Genomic DNA, 18091 nt, shown 5'->3' with positions numbered 1-18091 from the left:
CTGGTTCTAGGTGATGTGGAGGGCACTGCACGGGAGCCACGACACATGGCCTCTGTCCTTACCTCCCTAGATGTCCCTGGAACATACAGGGCCTCAATGTTTCCATCTGTGAAATGGGGACTTGGACAGAACTGTTCCGTGACCTCCCACATGAGGATCCTTAGACTGGGAGGGCGTCAGGACGGCTCTGGGGACGCCGAGCCCTAACTTGAATGCTACCCTATGACACCTCCCTCCACCTCTGTCCCCGCGATTTACTAAGCAGGAAAGCCAGGTGTCAGTCCCGCCTTTGCCGCTGTCTCCCAATGACCTGGCTGAAGCCAGTCTCTTCCCTCAGAGTCTGAAGGGCATCCGTTAAACAGGCTTTCAAGCCCGCCTTGCCCTGCCTGCGTGCTGTCTCTTCAGTTGTGTCCGACTTGTGTAGCCCGGCAAGCTCCTCTGTCCATGGGATTTTCCAGGAAAGAATACTAGAGTGGGTTGCTGTTTCCTTCTCCAGCCGCCTCGCCCCACTCCGCCCAGTTTCCGTGAGGTTAGGTTTTGGAAACAAGTTTTCACGCACCTCCCACGCCTCAGAGCTCCACCCCTTTGCAACTGCAAGCACCACCCCCCGCCCTCGCCCTCAAATGAAAAATCTCGCGAGAATCCCTCGCCGAACCAAAGCTGAGATTTTTGGCCTTTCTTAGGTTCCGTAGTTTCGAGTCACAGCTCCGGAACTTGTGTTAACGGGTCGCGGCTGGGGAAGCCTCCGCGGTAGTGCAAGCGGAACCAAAGCCCGGAGGTCTCAGTAAGTAGGACCCGAGCCTTAGGGTCCCCTTTTAGTTCCCTCCTCCAATTCCTTGAAGATGCTGGTGCAGCTCAGCAAGAACGCCCGGGATTTCTGGATTCCCAGTCTTACGACGCAGGGGCTCCTGCCCAGTTCCTCTCCCCACCCCAGGATTTTGATTCAAATCAGCGAATTCACCGCTCTGAGAGATGATAAAACAGATTTAGAACACAGCCCGGAGGCGCCATTTTCCAAGCCCAGTCCCCTTCCCCAGGTTCCTCTCGGTCGGCACTGAGAACCCCGTCCCTGCTCCAAGTCCCCCTCTCTTGGGTCCGAGTCCCCCTACAGTTTTCGCCCTCAGATACATACCACCCAGTCACCCTCGCCTCGTCTCCCTGACTGTCCGCAGGCCTGGGCAGGATGGCCGTATTCCGGTCGGGCCTCCTGGTGCTGACAACGCCGCTGACCTCCCTGGCCCCTCGCCTGGCCCCTATCCTGTCCTCGGCAGCCCGGCTGGTGAATCACACGCTCTATGTACACCTGCAGCCGGGCATGAGCCTGGGCGGCCCGGCTCAACCCCAGTCCAGCCCCGTGCAGGCCACGTTTGAAGTTATCGATTTCATCACGCACCTCTACGCAGGCGCCGATGTCCACAGGCACCTGGACGTCAGAATTCTGCTGACAAATATCCGAACCAAGAGCTGTCTCCCTCCCCTACCCACCTCAGTCCAGAACCTGGCCCACCCCCCGGAAGTGGTCCTGACTGACTTCCAGACCCTGGATGGAAGCCAATACAATCCGGCCAAGCAACAGCTAGAGCGTTATGCCACCAGTTGTTACAGCTGTTGTCCGCAACTGTCTTCAGTGCTGCTGTACCCAGATTATGGGCCTGCAGTGCCCCCCGTGGGGTCCCTGGGCGTCCACTTACCCTCCACCATCAGGCCAACCTCCCCTGTGGCCAGGTCTGCAAAGCAGCCAGTGCGCGGCCACCAGCGGGGGGCTGTGGGCGGCACCTTTGACCGCCTGCACAATGCCCACAAGGTGTTGCTCAGCGTGGCGTGCATCCTGGCTCAGGAGCAGCTTGTGGTGGGAGTAGCAGACAAAGACCTGCTGAAGAGTGAGTGACAAGAGACTCTGGATTGGGGCAGCCTTACCCTGCCCCGGCAGGACAAGGCTGGGGAAGTGTGGGGCCATCCATTACTTCCCACCCCTCCTAAATGTCACAGTGCCTGGGGTGAAGTTCGCACTGAGGGGATATGTTAAATGAATAAATGCAGCTTTTTTGGTGCGTGGTCTAGTCACCAATCAGTATCCCCCAGATGTGGAGCCAAAGAAGCTGCACTTTTAAACAAGTTCTCCAGGTGATGAATCCTAAAGTGTGAGCCCCTGGGATGAGTAAGTTATAGGTAGCAGTGCCAAGGGCAGTAGGAGGAGGATCTTGAAATTCTCTGGCTCTTGAAATTCTTAATCTGACCTCCTGGCACTGCCAGTTCTCTGCACATGTGCCAGCCCTTGCAGCAGTACTGTGCTTGCCTGCTGCCTCCTCCTCATAGGCCCCTTTGTCCTGCCTCCACCTCCCCTCTGGAGATAGGATGCTTAGGGACACTCTTCCCCAAAGTGGCCCACTCTCATCCTCCCCGGTAAGAAGATCTCACTGTTCTTCTGGCTCCTTCCCCAGGCAAGTTGCTCCCTGAGCTGCTCCAGCCCTACACAGAACGCGTGGAACATCTGAGTGAGTTCCTGGTGGACATCAAGCCCTCCTTGACATTTGATATCATCCCCCTGCTCGACCCCTATGGGCCCGCTGGCTCTGACCCCTCTCTGGAGTTCCTGGTGGTCAGCGAGGAGACCTATCGTGGGGGGATGGCCGTCAACCGCTTCCGCCTTGAGAATGTAACCCCTGGGGGCGACTGGCAGAGGGAGTGGAGGGGGATGGGGAAGGCCACTGGGAGCTGTTGGAAGTACCGTGACCCCACAGGAGGGAAGAGAGGGCTGAAGGTGGTGGAAAGAGGCAAGGAGGAACTGGTTCCCAGCTTGCCCTCTGAGGCAAGCTCCACCTCTGGGGTCGGCAGGGGAGGATAAGGTGATAGACTTGTCCTTGTCCATCTCACCCCTCCTTCTCTCTCCTCACTCTTCCTTTGCTTCAGAACCTGGAGGAGCTCACCTTGTACCAGATCCAGCTGCTGAAGGACCTGAACCACAAGGAAAACGAGGAGGACAAAGTCAGCTCCTCCAGCTTCCGCCAACAAATGCTGGGAAACCTGCTCCGGCCTCCATATGTAAGCCCCGACCCACATGTGGGTGGGCTGGGATTGCTGGAGAGGAAAGACTGAACGGTTCAGCCTCCATCCTGAGTCCGGGGACCCTAATAACTGTTGGGTTCTCTCTTATGTACCCATAGAAGAGGCCAGAGCTTCCCCCAGGTTTCTACGTGATTGGGCTGACGGGCATCAGCGGCTCTGGGAAGAGCTCAGTAGCTCAGCGGCTGAAGGGCCTGGGCGCATATATCATCGACAGTGACCACCTGGGTCACCGGGCCTATGCCCCAGGCGGTCCTGCCTACCAGCCAGTGGTGGAAGCCTTTGGAACAGGTAATAAGTGGGGAGGACTGGAGGTGGCCTGAAGCAGGGAGGTGGCCTGGCCTCCTTGCCCAGTCCTCCATCTCTGTCGTCCAGATATTCTCCATAAAGATGGCATTATCAACAGGAAGGTCCTGGGCAGCCGGGTGTTTGGGAACAAGGTAAATACACACCTCTCCAAGGGCTCTGCTGCTGCTGCCAGACCCAGAGGTGGGGACCCACTGTACCTCTCTGTTCTGGCCCCAAATGCCAGTCTCCACCACCTGCTCCCTCGGGCTGGCTCCATCTCTGGGGGAAGGTGAACTTGGCCCACCCCTTGCATTCCCTTCCTTAGAAGCAGCTGAAGATACTCACGGATATTATGTGGCCAGTTATCGCAAAGCTGGCCAGAGAGGAGATGGATCAGGCTATGGCTGAGGGTGAGTGAGCAGCCCAGGGAAACACGTGGCACAGATTCTCCCCCCAGAGCTCCCCCACCCCAAACCAGACCATCCACTTTCCCTGGGACTACGTTTCCTTGGCTCTATGACTGGTAGCAAGTGGTGGGGTGCTGCTGGCAGTGACTGGGGTCTCCCCACAGGAAAGCGTGTGTGCGTGATTGATGCCGCCATGCTGCTTGAAGCCGGCTGGCAGAACATGGTGCATGAGGTGTGGACGGTTGTCATCCCCGAGACCGAGGTATCTGGATCCCATCCCCCGCTCCATCATTGTAGCCTGGTTCCTGCCCAGAACCAGTGGGCTGACGAATGCCCTGTCTGCCCAGGCCGTACGACGCATCATGGAGAGGGATGGCCTGAGTGAGGCTGCGGCTCAGAGCAGGCTGCAGAACCAGATGAGTGGGCAGCAGCTTGTGGATCAGAGTCACGTGGTGCTGAGCACCATGTGGGAGCCGCATATCACCCAGCGCCAGGTTGGTGCCCAGGGAAAGGCTGGGTTGTGGGGAGGGAGTCTCAGTGAATACCTGTCTGACCCTGTCCCTGTTTTCTTCCTGACATTCTGGCCTGTCCCAAGGTGGAGAAAGCCTGGGCCCTCCTGCAGAAGCGCATCGCTGAGGCACCATCAGGCCAATGACTGACAGATTTCTCTGTGGGGTCATAGTGGCCCCTGGAGCTGACAGATCCAGCGGTGAGGAGGAATGGAACCTTGAAGCTCACTCTAGCCTGGGCTTAGAGTGCTCTAAGCTAAGCTGGGCAGGGCAGGGCTGGGCCTGCTGGACACAGGGAGCCTACCCAGCTTGCCAGTGGTTGGCCAACACTGAGGATGCAGCTCATGCGGGTGTAGGCCCCTGGCGTTGTTCTATCCCTGCTTTTGTCCACAGGTCTTTGGTACCCATGCTGGGCTGGGGCCAGGGCAAACTGGAACTTGTAACAGAATTAAAGGTGAATGTTGCCATGGTGTCTGCTTCCTGCTTCAATGACTCTGAAGCAGTCATTGTGACCTTTGTATCCTTGTGACCCTTGAGCCCCAAGTGCAAGGCCCAGTCCTGAGCTGGAAGCCAGAAGTGCAGTGGTTAAGAGCGTGGCTTCTAAAGCTAGCCAGACTGAGGCCAGCATTGGCCCTGTCACTGGCTAGCTGTGCACTTCTGAATAAACTCTGGACTTTCCTGGCACCTGTTTCCTTAGCTTACAAAGTAGCGTAACTTGGCTAACAGGCTCTTAATTCCACAAGTATCCTGCCAGACTCTGGGCTGGGTGTTGGAGGAGCTTCCTTCAACAAGACACTCGGGCCTCTGGCCTCACAAAGGTTGCATCCCGGCGGGGTCGGAAGAGGTGGCCAGAAGTGCAGGTCCGGGAAACTCATCCCGGTCCCGGGGGCCCGCTGGGCACGGCTGTACGCCTGCGCTGCGAGGTTATGCGGACAAGCCTCTTAAAGGGACCCAGTTTCACGGAATGTGCTTCATGTCGCGGCGGCTGGAACATCTACCCTGAGCAAGAGCAGGGACTGGCGAGGAGGGTGGCCCCAAGGCCATCAGTGTCAGCTCCGAAGGCAGGCGGGGCACCGTCTAGGCGGCAGCGGCGGCCGGGCGTGGGGGTTGTCCTCCGGATCACGCATGCGCAGCTGCCCCGCCCCCGCCACTGGGCTGCGGGTTGGTGGGTTTGGGCCACGTGAGCGCGCCTCGCCTCTTCCTCCAGGCCGGGGGCCCGCCCGCTGGCAGGTTTCCGGTTCGGTGGGTCGGAGATGACGGAGCCGGGCGCCTCTCCGGAGGACCCCTGGGTCAAGGCAAGCCCCGTGGGCGCGCACGCCGGCGAGGGGAGGGCGGGTCGGGCTCGAGCACGTAGGGGGTCTGGAAGACTAGGGGACTCCCTGCAGTCCCCAGAGCTACCCCCGCTCCTCGGGCCCTGGGGCTGCAGAGAAGACAGCTCTCACCCTGTGTGTGCCAAGGTGGGAAGACAACTGAGGCGTGTGCGCGCGGGTGTGAGGGGACGGGACTGGAGGGCTGGGGGCGTGGAGTGGGCGGACGGGGTCCTGCCGAGGGGCGGCGCTCCCGCGGCCTAGCCGCCCTTGGCTTGGGGGGAATCCTGCGACTGCCATCGCACCCCAAGTGTGTACGTATGTGTGTCTGTGTGTGTACACGCGTGCAGGGGCGGAGGAGGCCTGACGGGCTTCTCCTTTGCTCGGTGCCGCAGGTGGAGTATGCCTACAGCGACAACAGTCTGGACCCTGGTGAGTGCCTCCCCCACCCTCTTCACCTCTGGAGGGACACTGCCACTTCAGCCCGATGGATTCGCGAGGCCTTGGCAGCCACACCTGAGCACAGTCCGCCGTCCCTGAGCTGAGCGGGCCTGAGCAGCGAGGGAGGGTCTGGAGGACAGGGGCAGGAAGCATCCAAGGGTGACACCTAGTTCCCTCTGCCCTGGAGCAGGGAAGTGATGGAAACGGGGCCAGCTGGTCACTCTCCATCATCACGCCCAGATGCACTTTGTGAGCCAGGAGGTATCCTTGCAGGCCTGTGGAGCAGTGTAGACACTAGGGACGGGAGCACTGCGACATGGCACGACAGGAAGTGAGTGGCCCAGTATGGCTGGCTTTTGGGTTGAAGGAGAGAGGTCAGCATTTAGGACTCAGGAAGCCAGTGGGCCCACAGGTGTCTTGAGAGCCTAGCAGAGCCCCTCCCCCCATTCTATTCCTTAGTGACTGGGGCCTCTCTTTTCCAGGGCTTTTTGTAGAAAGCACCCGCAAGGGGAGTGTAGTGTCCAGAGCTAATAGCATCGGTTCCACCAGTGCCTCTTCAGTCCCCAACACAGGTAGGCGGCAACATCCCCCACCCGGGGAGCCAGGTGTGCCTTACTTTAGTCTTTTTCTTAGACAGGGCCGCTCCTGCCTTCCACATGGGGGCGCTGGAACCCGAGTTCTAGACATGGTTTCACCATCACGTCATCTAGAGTATTAGGTTCTTGTATCCATCCGCCATCTCTGGGCACCAGGTTCTTCCTAGCTGGGGAAAGTGGGCTGGCTGGGCCCCAGAATGACCTCTTCCTGCCCCCAACCTTGAGCGTAGATGACGAGGACAGCGATTACCACCAGGAATCCTACAAGGAGTCCTACAAGGACCGGCGGCGGCGAGCCCACACTCAGGCCGAGCAGAAGAGGAGGGACGCCATTAAGGTGATTGGGGAGGCCCGCATCTCGGGGAGCGCCAGCACGCTTCAGATCCACTCTGCCCTGGCCCCGTCAGGCAGTCCCAAGCAAGCTTGGGGGCAGCTAGTCTAGGCCCTGGACATGAACTTCTCCCTCCTTGCTACCCCTCTGAGTGAGCGAGCGTGGAACTTGGTATCGTGGAAGAAAAGCTGCGTGCCCATTTGTCTTGCCCTCTCCGTAAAGGAACCCGTTTCCCCTGCTCTCTCCACAGAGAGGCTATGACGACCTACAGACCATCGTCCCCACATGCCAGCAGCAGGACTTCACCATTGGCTCCCCAAAACTCAGCAAAGCCATCGTGCTGCAGAAGAGTATGGCCAGGAGAGCGTTGGAGGGCTTGGAGCCAAGGGGGCTGTGAGAGGACTAAGCCTCAGAGCCGCTTTTGGCCTGGCCCGGGTGGGATGGTTGTAACGAGGTGGGGGGCGCGGAGGTGGGGGTCTGGAGGGAAGGGGAATCAAAATCAGCTTTGTCCTTCTGGTTGAGACGTCCTCTATGCCCACCGCCTTTTCCGACCCCCACTCCAGCCATTGACTACATCCAGTTTTTGCACAAGGAGAAGAAAAAGCAGGAGGAGGAGGTATCCACGCTCCGCAAGGATGTCATGGCCCTAAAGATCATGAAAGTGTAAGGGCGGGTGTTGGGTTGGGGGAACCAGGGCATCTGGTTCTGAGGGGACTCTGAGGCCTCTTCAATTCACACCCTGCCCTTCTTCAAAGGCCACATCAGATGATATTCTTACTCCCTCAAGTGGTAGGCACGACTTAATCCCAACTGTAGCAAACAATACTCTGGAAACACCTGTGGGATTTAATGAAGGAGAGGTTGGAGGGGGTAGGCCACCACTGCTGACCTAGAAGCTGATGTTGAATACATCCCACAAGCTCTCTGGGAATCTCCTTCCCAGGGGAGTATGGAGGGTAAGCGCTATTACTCTTCCGGGGCCAGGAGAGCCGCTGCAGCCCTTCAGGTCTGGCCTGCTCGCTTTCAGGAACTATGAGCAGATCGTGAAGGCGCACCAGGACAACCCCCATGAGGGGGAGGACCAGGTCTCGGACCAGGTCAAGTTCAACGTGTTTCAAGGCATCATGGACTCCCTCTTCCAGTCCTTCAATGCCTCCATCTCCGTGGCCAGCTTCCAGGAGCTGTCAGCCTGTGTCTTCAGCTGGATTGAGGAGCACTGTAAGCCTCAGGTATGGGGCTCTTCCCTCAGGCAAAGTGACCCAAGCTGTGGTTTGTTCAGAGGCAGGGTAGCAGCTTTTAGGTTTCTTGAGGGTATTTCTACAACTTGTATTCCTGTTTCCCTCTTTGCTTTCTAGCCCAGATATTCCTGTAGAGGCTTCATTTTGCAAAAATGATCTGAGCACTCACTCATGCAAGGCCTTTGTTTAGTTCACAGAATGGCAAGTAACAGCAGCCTCAGGCACTGCTTGCCTGCCCAGCAAGTGAGCCCGGGTCACTTGCAGCACTTAACTTGGAGTTTTAGGAAAAGATTTAAGGCCCCTACCCCTAGATCCCCTACAGTAGTTTTCCTTGGGGTTTCTAATTATTATTTGTAATAGAGAGTGTGTTAACGGTTAACTGAGTCTTTTGCTTTTGAGGTCTGGTTGCTTTTACTGAGGCTTGACTTGTATCTGAGATTTCTCACTTTCTTGTTTCCCAACAGTTTTTTCTATATAATTTTAAATATAAAATTCTATATAATTTTAAAAAGTGATTTCTCCATTTCCAGTTATTACAAAATATTGGCTGTATTCCTCATGTTGTACAATACACCTAATAGTTTGTACCTCCCATTCCCCCACCCTGATGTCCCCCCCAACCCCCGTTCCCGACTTGTAACCACTAGTTTGTCCACCATACTGGGAGTCTACTTTTTTGTTATATTCACTAGTTTATTGTAATTTTTTTAGATTCCACTTGTAAGTGATGTTGTATAGTATTTGTCTTTCTCTGACTCATTTCACTTAGCATAATGCTAAGTCCATACATGTTGCTAAAAAGGCAAATTTTCATTGTTTGGTCTTTTTTTTTTTTTGACTAAGTATTCCATTGTGTTTGTGTACCACATTTTTACTCATTCATCTGTAGTTTTTAAGTTTTACTGAAGTATAGTTGATTTATAATATTCCTGTTATTTAATTCCTGCTATAAGTAGTGACTGGCGAAGGAAATGGCAACCCACTCCGGTATTGTCTGGAGAATCCCAGGGATGGGGGAGCCTGGTGGGCTGCCGTCTATGGGGTCGCAGAGTCGGACATGACTGAAGCGATTTAGCAGCAGCATAAGCAGTGACTGTTATATTCATTCTTTCCCATTATGGTTTGTCACAGATAGTAATCGTCTCCTGTGCTTTACAGTACAACCTTATTGTTTATTCGTCCTACATGTAAGTTTGTCTCTGCTAATGCCAAACTCCTAATCCTTCTCTCCCCTACCCACCCTGCCCTCTCAACTACAAGTCTTTTCTGTATATCTTGTTTCATAAATACTTTGTGTTGTACTTTAGATTCCACATATAAGTAATGTATGATGTTTGTCTTTATGACTTCCTTTGCTTATTAGTATGATCATCTCTAGGTCCATCCATGTTGCAGCAAATGGATTATTTCATTCTTTATGGCTGAGTAGTATTCCATCTCACACACACACACACACACACACACACAGAATTAGTGTGTTTTTTTTTCCGAACAAAAATTGTTTTTTTGAATACACACACACTGAATTAGTATTTTTTTTCGAACACATACCTCAGGGTGGAAGTGCTGGATCATTTGGTAGCTCTTTTAGTCTTTTGAGAAATCTCTATTATTTTCCACAGTAGCTGCACCAATTTACATTCCCACCAGCAGTGTGCAAGAGTCCTCTTTTTTCCACATTCTTACCACCATTTATTATTTGTGTTCTTTTTGATGATAGCCATTCTGACAGGTATGAGGTGATAGATGATTGTGGTTTTGATTTACATTTCTCCGATCATTAGTAATGTTCAGCATCTTTTCATGTCCCTGTTGGACACGTGCAGTTCCTCTTTGGAAAAATGTCCATTCAGTTCTTCTGCCCACTTTTTAATTGGGTTGTCCAGGGATGTTTTTTGGCCACACCATGTGGCTTGTGGGATCTTAGTTCTCTGACCAGGGGTTGCACCTGGGCCACGGCAGTGAAAGCACCAAGTCCTAGCCAGTGGACCACGAGGGAATTCCTTAGTTGTTTTTCTGATGCTGAGTTGTTATCAGCTGTTTATATGTTGGCTATTAACCCCTTATCAGTCACATCATTTGCAAATATTTTCTCCCATTCATTAGGTTTTCTTTTTGTCAGTGGTTTCCTTTGCAACGTAAAAGCTTTTAACTAGGTCCCATTTAATTTCCTTTAGGAGATGAATCTAATAAAATATTGCCGTGATTTATGTCAAGGGGTCTTCTGCATGTGTTTTTCTCTGGGAGTTTTATAGTATCCAGTCTTACTTTAGGTCTTTCATCTATTTTGAGTTTTTGTATATAGTGTTAGAGAATGTTCTACTTTCATTCTTTTACACGTAGCTGTCCAGTTTTCCGAGCACCACTTATTGAACAGACTGTCTTTTTTCCACTGTATATTCTTGCCTCCTTTGTTGTACATGAACTGACCGTGAGTGCATGGGTTTATTTTTGGACTCCCCTGTTCCACTGATCTTTGTCTGTTTTTGTGCCAATATCATACTGTTTGGACCACTGTAGCTTTTGTAGTAAGTCTAGTTTGAAGTCAGGTCATATAATTCCTCTAGTTCTGTTCTATCTCAAGATTAGTTTGGTTATTAGGGTCTTTTGTGTTTCCATACTAAATTTAAAGTTATTTATTCTGGTTCTGTGAAAAATGCCATTAGTATTTTGATAGGGATTGCACTGAATCTTTAGATTGCCTTGGGTAATATGGTCATTTTTAACAATGTTGAGTCTTCCAACCCAAGAACAGGTTATGTCTTTTTGTTTGTCTTCACTTTCTTTCATCAGGATCTTAACGTTCTCAGAGTACAGGTCTTTGCCTCTTTATAGGTAGGTTTATTCCTAGGTATTCTTTTTGACGTGATGGTAAATGGGATTGTTTCCTACATTTCTCTTTGATACTTCGTTGTTAGTTTACAGAAATGCAAGAGATTTCTGTATATCAGTGTTGTATTCTACAACTTTACTGAATTTATTGTTGAGCTCTAGTAGTTTTCTGATGGCATCTTTAGGACTTTCCATGTTTAATATCATGTCATCTGCAAAGTTTTATTTCTTCCTTCCCAATTTGGATTCATTTCTTCTCCAATTAGTTTAACTAGGAGTTCCAAGACTATGTTGAGTAAAAATGGTGAGACTGGGCATCCGTGTTTTGTTCCTGATTTTAGAAGAAATGTTTTCAGCTGAAGCTATGTCTCAAATTTTTATTGTAAAACACCGTGGACATACTGCCGCATTGCAGGTTTTACAGTGAACCCTCAAATACCCCCACCTAAAGTCTACCATTAATCATTTCTGTATTTGCTTTATCACAGAGCAATGCATCTCAACCCCTGCCTCCATCCTATTTTGGGGGCATTTGCAAAGTAAACTATAGACATCAGTGGCTTTCAAGGGGCTATTTTTTCTTAATGGTACTCTAAAAAGCACACCTGACCCAGGCAGGTATCGCTGAGCAGCCCTGTGTCCTCCTTGAGTATCATCTCTTTCTTTCTGTGCTGCCCTCACCAGACCCTACGGGAAATTGTGATTGGCGTCCTGCACCAACTGAAGAACCAGCTTTACTGACCAACTCTTGGAACCTGCAGAACAGCCAGCAAGAGGCTTTGAGTCTCCTACTTGGCCACGGAGCCACTGGGCTTGTGAGAGTGGACTGTGACACTGCACGCCAGTCAGCTGCTTTCTCCTCGGTGTTTGCCTCCCCAGCTTCCTCCATGCCCCCCCCGCTCCCCCACCTTCATTGGGTTGGGGGGAGTATTATGAGAGCTTTAATTTATTTTATTTGACCATAGATCTCAAACCTACCTAATCTTTCCCCCTCCCATATAAGTCCCCAGGATAGAGGTCTGCTCTTGGCACCCTAAAGAGCTCCTAGCCTCTCCCCTTTTTTGAAGCCTCAAATTCCTGCTCATATTTGGTAACTACTATTTGCCTGTTTTGGTGTCTCTGGCAACACTGAGCCAGTGCGGCCATGTGGCAGTAGTTGGATGGGAAGAAAGGAGTAAGAAGAAGTACTCTCACAGCCATGAGGGGTGGAAGGCGGCCTCATGCCTAGGCTAGGGCTGCCTGGTCAGTCCAAGGTGAAGCCAGAGCTTTTTCTGGCCAACTCAGGGCAGGGCTGCCAGGTTCCTGCCCTTGCCCCCTACTCCACTGCCTCCCTGCTCTGGGTGGGAGAGGGAAGCCACCTCCCCACCCACTCCTGCTCTCTGTCCCCACAGGCAGTAGCAGGGCACAGCAGAGTCAAGTGTGACACAACACTACATATTCAAAGTGTTTAATTTTTCTAAATAATGCAGTTTTGCTAAAGTTACAATTTTGGAGAATTAACTGGCCTCCAGACTACTTTCTGGAGGTAACCTTTCTGTCAAGTGTATCTGGCTCTCTACCATCTCAGTGCTTCCTACATTTCTCCCAGGACTTGGGGTGGGGTGAAGGTGGGTAGAGGAGATTCTTTAAAGGCCTTCTGACTTGTAGAGCCCAGGAGAATCCTGGGTAAGGCCCTGGGCTTCTTGAATGCTGTGTATGGCAGCCTCTCTCTGCCCTTGTTCCCCAAGCTCCCTTTTGCCTTCCTCAGGTTTGATATTTGGGAGGTGTGATTATCCAGAGGAAATGAAATATTTTTATATCAAATGATATTACAATAAATATTGCCAAATGCTGTCCTTTAGCATTGTTCCACATCTAAGTGTTGAGTTTAAGCAGTCAACATGTGGCTGATGAAATGAGCGTGCCCATCCTCTCTGGGCCATCTGTGCTCCCTCCCTCCACCCAGTACTCCGGTGTGTGCTCAAAGGTGGCCAGCACCAGGAACAAAAGAGCTGACCTAAACATGGCAGCCAGTCCAGGATGTCTCTGTTCCCAGTCCTGCCGGGGGAGCCTCTCAGGGATCTGGGAGCTTGACGTTGTGATCTTCATCAGTCTCTATCCCAACTTCCTCCTGTGGGGCAGTGAGACAAGGGAATGAGACTGCCTTGGATCAAAGTCCCAGGGGAGCAAGGAAGGGCAACCACCACTTACAAAGAACTGCTTCTTGCTCTTGGGGTATCCTTCAAGGATGGCATCAGACAGCTCTGTTGCCTGACAAGAAATAAAACCACCCCCTTTCAGATGCCAGTACTGGGCATGCCTGACGGGCCCCTGAAACGAGGCAGCTGTGTCTCTGGGGGCTGCTATCGTCCAGGGCTTTCCTAGAGCTCCCATACACTTACCATCCTCTTGCGCTTCCTCCACTCCTTGTGGTACCTCTGCCTCTCCTTGTACACCTAGACAGGGAAACAGGTTCCTTTGAGCCCACAGCAGCTGCTGGGATCAATCCTCCTCCTCACTTCGAACCTGCAGAGGCAGCCCTCCCTGCTCCGCCTCCCTCCCAGCCCACCTGCTCTTTCTCTTCTGGAGTCACGTGGTTGGTGGCCTCTTTGATGTTCTTCAGTCTTTCTCTGTAGCCAGCACATTCCTTCTTTAGCTCCTGGATCTCTTTCTGCATCTCCGGTGTGGTCAGGGCACTAGTTAACTCCTTCAGCTCTAAAACCACATCTCCCTGAAGTCAATGGCTACTCTGAGGTAGGAGACCAGGCCTCCACCTTGCTCTGGGCTCTCTCCACACACGGTTCAGAATGGGTCCTATATTCTGGAAAGCCTCAAGAAAGACTAATGCTTACAGAATTATCAGTTTATTCCAGTTTTCTTTCCTCCTAAATCTACAAACAGTTGGGGAGTATAAGTTTGAGTAGACTATTAGCTGTGGCCAGTTAAATAGGCAGAGTAAAGGGGAATGTGGGAACTGTGTATTGATATCCCAGTAGGGAACGTAAATGTCTGTCTTGCCCATTTGTCTTCAAAAGCGATTAGCTGTTAGACATTAAGTTGAATATGACGCCTATGTTGTTGCTATTTAGTGGCTAAGTCATGTCCGACTCTTGTGACCCTGTGGACTGCAGCCTGCCAGGCTCCTGTCCATGGGATTCTCCAGCCAAGAATACTGGAGTGGGTTGACATTTCCTTCTCCAGGGGATCTTCCTGACCCAGGGATCGAACCCCTGTTTCCTGCATTGACAGGTGGATTCTTTCACCACTGAGCCACCAGGGAAGCCCATAATGCCTGTGGCAGCCTACCAAAGGGATCTCTGCTGCGAGACGTCACTGCACTCAACAAATCCTGCACTTAGTAATTCCTGACCTTGGGACCAACCCTGACAGTAGGGGCACCTTCCAGGGGCCGCCAGTCCTACCAGCCTCCATGTGGCGGCAGCTCTGCTGCAAGCCCTGCACTTTAGCAGTGAGAGCCAAGATTCTGGCATCCAGGCCTTGGAGGTCAGCATCACTGACCACGTCAAACTGGTCCTGCCAGAGACAAAAGGAAATATAGAAGCAGGCTGATGGGAGGCACAAGAGGGGAACCCACATCTGGGAAGGCAACATCCATACACACTTGAAAATTTGGGGCTCCCCAACCCTCCACAGGGTCCAGGAAGACAGTGGGAGGGTACTTTTGAGCAGTCGTTCAGTCTAGTACCTGTTTCCTCAAAAAGCTACAAGTTGAAACCTGCTATTTGTCCTCAGGAGCTTTGAGGTGTGGGATACTGACTAATAGAACAGAAATAATCTTGCAGTTTACTAGCAAAACTACTCACTGGGCTGAAGGAGTAAAGAAACATTCTTCTAAAGGGGCTGATACCTAATTACAGGTTTCCAGGTAGTAAGAATCAAGACAGGTGAAAAGGCATGGTGGGAGGTATTCAGATAAGGACATCAGTGGGTCTGAGGCCCCTTCCATATGAGCAGCTGCTAGAAAAGGCCCTTGCTGGGGCTCAGTGGCCTCCTGTCAGTTGGTGATGGGAAGCAGAATAGAAAGGACTGGAATGCCACCCTGAGCAGTTTGGACTCTACAATCAAGTGTAGTAAACCATTAAGGCAGAAGGCAGCACTACAACCTGCAGGCCAAATCCTGCCAGATGCATGTTTTTGGGGGAAAAAAAAAAAAATTATGGAAACAGTCATATCCATTTATCTACATACTGTCTATGGCTGGTTTTGCCCTACAATGGAAGACCTGAATGCCACTGACAGCTGTGTAGCTGCAACAAAAGACCACCAGGTCTGCAAAGCATAAAAATATTAACTGGCCTTTTACAGCAAAAAAATCTCCCAGCTTCTTTATGGAATCTTCATACAGCAGTAATATAATGAAACCTACTTTAGGAAAATTAGCCTTGACAGTGGATGTTAAAATCTTGTAGGGGTACTGAGTAAAGGAAGATGGATGAGAAATGGGGTCTGCTTTAGAAGAGCTTCAGTTTTGTAATGGAGGCAAGTGAAAGACAATTAAAATAGAGGATACCTCAAAGAGGTAAGTGCCTGAGGAAGGCAGTTAGTTCAGAGCAGTCAGGAACGTTTCCAGAGGTGATGCCTGAGTGAAATCCTAACGGATGAGTAACAGCTGAGCAGAGGAAGAAGGGACTCAAGAACCAGGGCAGAGGAAGGACAACAAGCAAAGGCCACAGGAGTTAAGTACATCTAAATGGGCTAGCACTGATGGGTGGAAAAATAACCAGGACAGGAGAGGTTGGAGCCAAGTCTTTGTTCTAAGGAGACAGAGACTGTCTTATCTGTTTTATCTGTTCTATCTGTTTTATCTGTTCTAAGGAGCACTGGAATTTTTGGTAGGGAAGTGGCATGACTAGAGTTGCATGTACATAGATTATTCTGGCTGCAATGTTTAAGATATGTATAAGGAGCCCAGGCGATCAGGAGGATCCTGCAACAGACAAGGAACACCTGAACCAGAGCAGTGGTGGCAGCTGGAGAGGAGAGGGTGGAGTCAAGAAAGGGGAAACACCTGGGCTTGACAGCTGACTAAGCATGTAAAATAAGAATTTCCCAGGGAACTCCCTGACGGTCCAGTGGTCAGGACTCAAGTACTTTCACAGCTGAGGACCTGGGTTCAATTCCTCCTTGGGAAACGAAGATCCCACAAACTGTGTGGTGAGGCCAACCAAAACCAAAAAGAATGACTCCCTACTGTCTGGCCTGGGTGAAGAATGATTCCCTTAGGGGGAAGAACACAGGAGGAGCTGGTTTAGGGGAGAGATGAAGCATTCTACTTTGGCAATATTGATTCTGATGGGCCTGAAAGGGGGTGTGGGCTGCAGAGAAGGAAAACAACTGGGGCAGACTGGTTCTCATCTAGATGACTGGGAATAAGAACTTCCACGCATAAATTGACCTCGACAGCAACAATTCAGGATATTCTGTCATCAATCATATTTCAAGTCTGAAAATCTAGTGAAGTTTGGATGACAGCAAAAGGAGTCCACGCTTTGTCCTAAAGGTTGGCTGGGGCCCTTTAAATGGCCTAAGACGGGTGAATTTCACGGGATGCTTCAATTCTCCCAGAGTTCATACTAGGGGCTGACTGACGTAATGCCGGGCTCTCATATGGGTGTTAATCTGTTCCCCTCACCTGGTCCGCAAAGTATATCTTCTGCTTGCCATACATCTTCTCTTTGATTTTGCCTTGTTGGGCCAGCTGCTCCAGCGCCTTCACCACCGCCTGACAGAGGCGAGAGAGCGGAGTAGTCAGGAGAGGGGCTTTGGGAGCCGGAAGGATGTCACCAATAATGGGGGGAAGCGCCCAACAAGCCTTAGGAAGCCCTGGGCTAAAATGGCGGCCTGGAGCGTGCAGGACCCCTGAGGCCCCGGGGGAGGTCCCACAGTCCCAAGAGAGGGTTCTCACCGTCTTGCCCAGCCCATGTTCCCGCTGCAGGTTCCCGAACACGTCCTGGGCACTGAAGGGCCGGTTCTGCTCCTGTAGGTACTTCAGCAGGATCCCGGAGGCTACAGAGAGAGACAAGGCAGGAAGGGGGTCCTTCAATCTGCCCCTACCCACCCTCCTCCCGGTCTCCCAGCGCCCACGGCCTGTTACCTCCCGGGGCAGCTTCTGACCGGCCTTTACTCATGGCTTTTCCCGCCGCCAAACTCCGAAAACCGGACGTTGTAGTTGCTCGGGGTAACGGCTCCTTCCGGCAAAGGGCAGGGCGGGCCTCAAGTGTGATTGGCAGGGGGCGGCCTCCGCGAGGAGAGGAGCGGAGCGGCCCTTCCCGGGCACCGTAGTTCAGCTCGGCCTGCTCTAGGGAGCCCGGCTCCCGCCCCAGCGGCCAGGCTCTCTGCTGGAGAGGTGGGGTGTACGCGCCGAACCTCTCCCTTCCTCCTCTCGGAACCAGGGCTGTCGGGAATCACGCCTTGTAGTCTCGGGACCCAGTTCCAGCGGCCGCTGAGCACTCGTGACCTTGAGCGGGGCTGAATATTTGAATGGAAAGGAATCTCGGCATCAGCTCCCGCTGGGCAAGTGACTTGCTCAAGGTCACAGGGTGTTACCCAAAGGCGTGTCCCGTCCCACGGCCCAAGCCTTTCTCTCGGTTTTTATCTTTTGTAAAACGGGAACAAGAGGTGCTTGCGCGGGGTGGGGGTTGTGAAGACTTAGAACGACGCGTAGGCGCCCTGCAAGGAATAACGCTGCGTTTGTTTGCCCGTTACCGAGCTCCTCACGCAGGGGGCGCTCAGCACGTGCTGTGGTTGAAGGTATGGTCGGGAGGGGGCTGATCGTAAGCCACAAAGCTTGTATAAGTTTCCTTTTGGCAGAGACAATCTTAAGGCAACACCTGACAGGTGCTTTCCATTCCTGCCCACAGTGGCCAGTGGGACAAAGCCTTAAAATAAGTTATTTCTAGTTTCTGAGGTCAGCTGAAGGCCAAAGAGCAGCTGTTCCTGCAGCTCAAACAATCAAGTGGGGCATGGTGCTACTTTTAAAAGCCTCTATTACCTCAAACCTCATTAGCCTTTGAAACCTGTACTCCTCTTCACACGTTGAGCGGACAATATTAAGAATTAGAATGATGGAACTGCAGGCT

General features: G+C 52.1%; 3 protein-coding genes across 5 annotated transcripts; 2 read left to right on the top strand and 1 right to left on the bottom strand.

Moving 5' to 3' along the window:
* The first annotated feature begins 673 nt into the window (after positions 1-673).
* Positions 674-4737, top strand: COASY (Coenzyme A synthase). The gene is made up of 10 exons (XM_065910088.1): positions 674-784; positions 1173-1880; positions 2442-2656; positions 2911-3042; positions 3165-3354; positions 3439-3503; positions 3677-3761; positions 3923-4020; positions 4106-4252; positions 4354-4737. Exons 2-10 carry the CDS (start codon positions 1184-1186, stop codon positions 4411-4413), a joined length of 1689 nt encoding a protein of 562 aa, XP_065766160.1. The 5' UTR covers positions 674-784; positions 1173-1183; the 3' UTR covers positions 4414-4737.
* Positions 4738-5444: 707 nt separating this feature from the next.
* MLX (MAX dimerization protein MLX) lies at positions 5445-12852 on the top strand. Of its 3 annotated transcripts, none has more exons than XM_065910092.1 (8): positions 5445-5562; positions 5970-6006; positions 6498-6587; positions 6842-6948; positions 7193-7292; positions 7506-7605; positions 7970-8171; positions 11697-12852. In XM_065910092.1, exons 1-8 carry the CDS (start codon positions 5521-5523, stop codon positions 11751-11753), a joined length of 735 nt encoding a protein of 244 aa, XP_065766164.1. In that variant the 5' UTR covers positions 5445-5520; the 3' UTR covers positions 11754-12852. The 3 variants fall into 3 exon arrangements, with proteins under 3 accessions (XP_065766164.1, XP_065766165.1, XP_065766163.1); XM_065910091.1 differs by having other exon boundaries at positions 5506-5724; XM_065910093.1 differs by lacking the exon at positions 6498-6587 and having other exon boundaries at positions 5452-5562.
* On the bottom strand, positions 12840-17648 carry PSMC3IP (PSMC3 interacting protein). The gene is made up of 8 exons (XM_065910095.1): positions 17107-17648; positions 16918-17018; positions 16645-16734; positions 14414-14525; positions 13561-13706; positions 13394-13447; positions 13203-13262; positions 12840-13122 (listed from the first exon to the last, which is right to left on the bottom strand). Exons 1-8 carry the CDS (start codon positions 17138-17140, stop codon positions 13066-13068), a joined length of 654 nt encoding a protein of 217 aa, XP_065766167.1. The 5' UTR covers positions 17141-17648; the 3' UTR covers positions 12840-13065.
* Between the last annotated feature and the right edge of the window lie 443 nt (positions 17649-18091).

This window comes from Muntiacus reevesi, chromosome 18, assembly GCF_963930625.1.
Source record: "Muntiacus reevesi chromosome 18, mMunRee1.1, whole genome shotgun sequence".
Classification (NCBI taxonomy): Eukaryota; Metazoa; Chordata; class Mammalia; order Artiodactyla; family Cervidae; genus Muntiacus; species Muntiacus reevesi.
The sequence above is the reverse complement of the archived record's forward strand: the minus strand, read 5'-3'. Positions and strand labels throughout refer to the sequence as shown.

Bases quoted from the DNA above. Each gene is read 5' to 3' on its own strand.
- COASY (XM_065910088.1), top strand. From the start codon at position 1,184: ATGGCCGTATTCCGGTCGGGCCTCCTGGTGCTGACAACGCCGCTGACC. The intron at 1,881-2,441 runs GTGAGTGACAAG...CTCCTTCCCCAG, and splicing joins AGACAAAGACCTGCTGAAGA to GCAAGTTGCTCCCTGAGCTG. The intron at 3,043-3,164 runs GTAAGCCCCGAC...ATGTACCCATAG, and splicing joins ACCTGCTCCGGCCTCCATAT to AAGAGGCCAGAGCTTCCCCC.
- MLX (XM_065910091.1), top strand. From the start codon at position 5,521: ATGACGGAGCCGGGCGCCTCTCCGGAGGACCCCTGGGTCAAGGCAAGC. The intron at 6,588-6,841 runs GTAGGCGGCAAC...CCTTGAGCGTAG, and splicing joins CTCTTCAGTCCCCAACACAG to ATGACGAGGACAGCGATTAC. The intron at 7,293-7,505 runs GTATGGCCAGGA...CCCCCACTCCAG, and splicing joins AGCCATCGTGCTGCAGAAGA to CCATTGACTACATCCAGTTT.
- PSMC3IP (XM_065910095.1), bottom strand. From the start codon at position 17,140: ATGAGTAAAGGCCGGTCAGAAGCTGCCCCGGGAG. The intron at 13,707-14,413 runs GTAGGACTGGCG...ATGTGGTTTTAG, and splicing joins CTGCCGCCACATGGAGGCTG to AGCTGAAGGAGTTAACTAGT. The intron at 13,448-13,560 runs GTGGGCTGGGAG...TTCCCTGTCTAG, and splicing joins CTCCAGAAGAGAAAGAGCAG to GTGTACAAGGAGAGGCAGAG.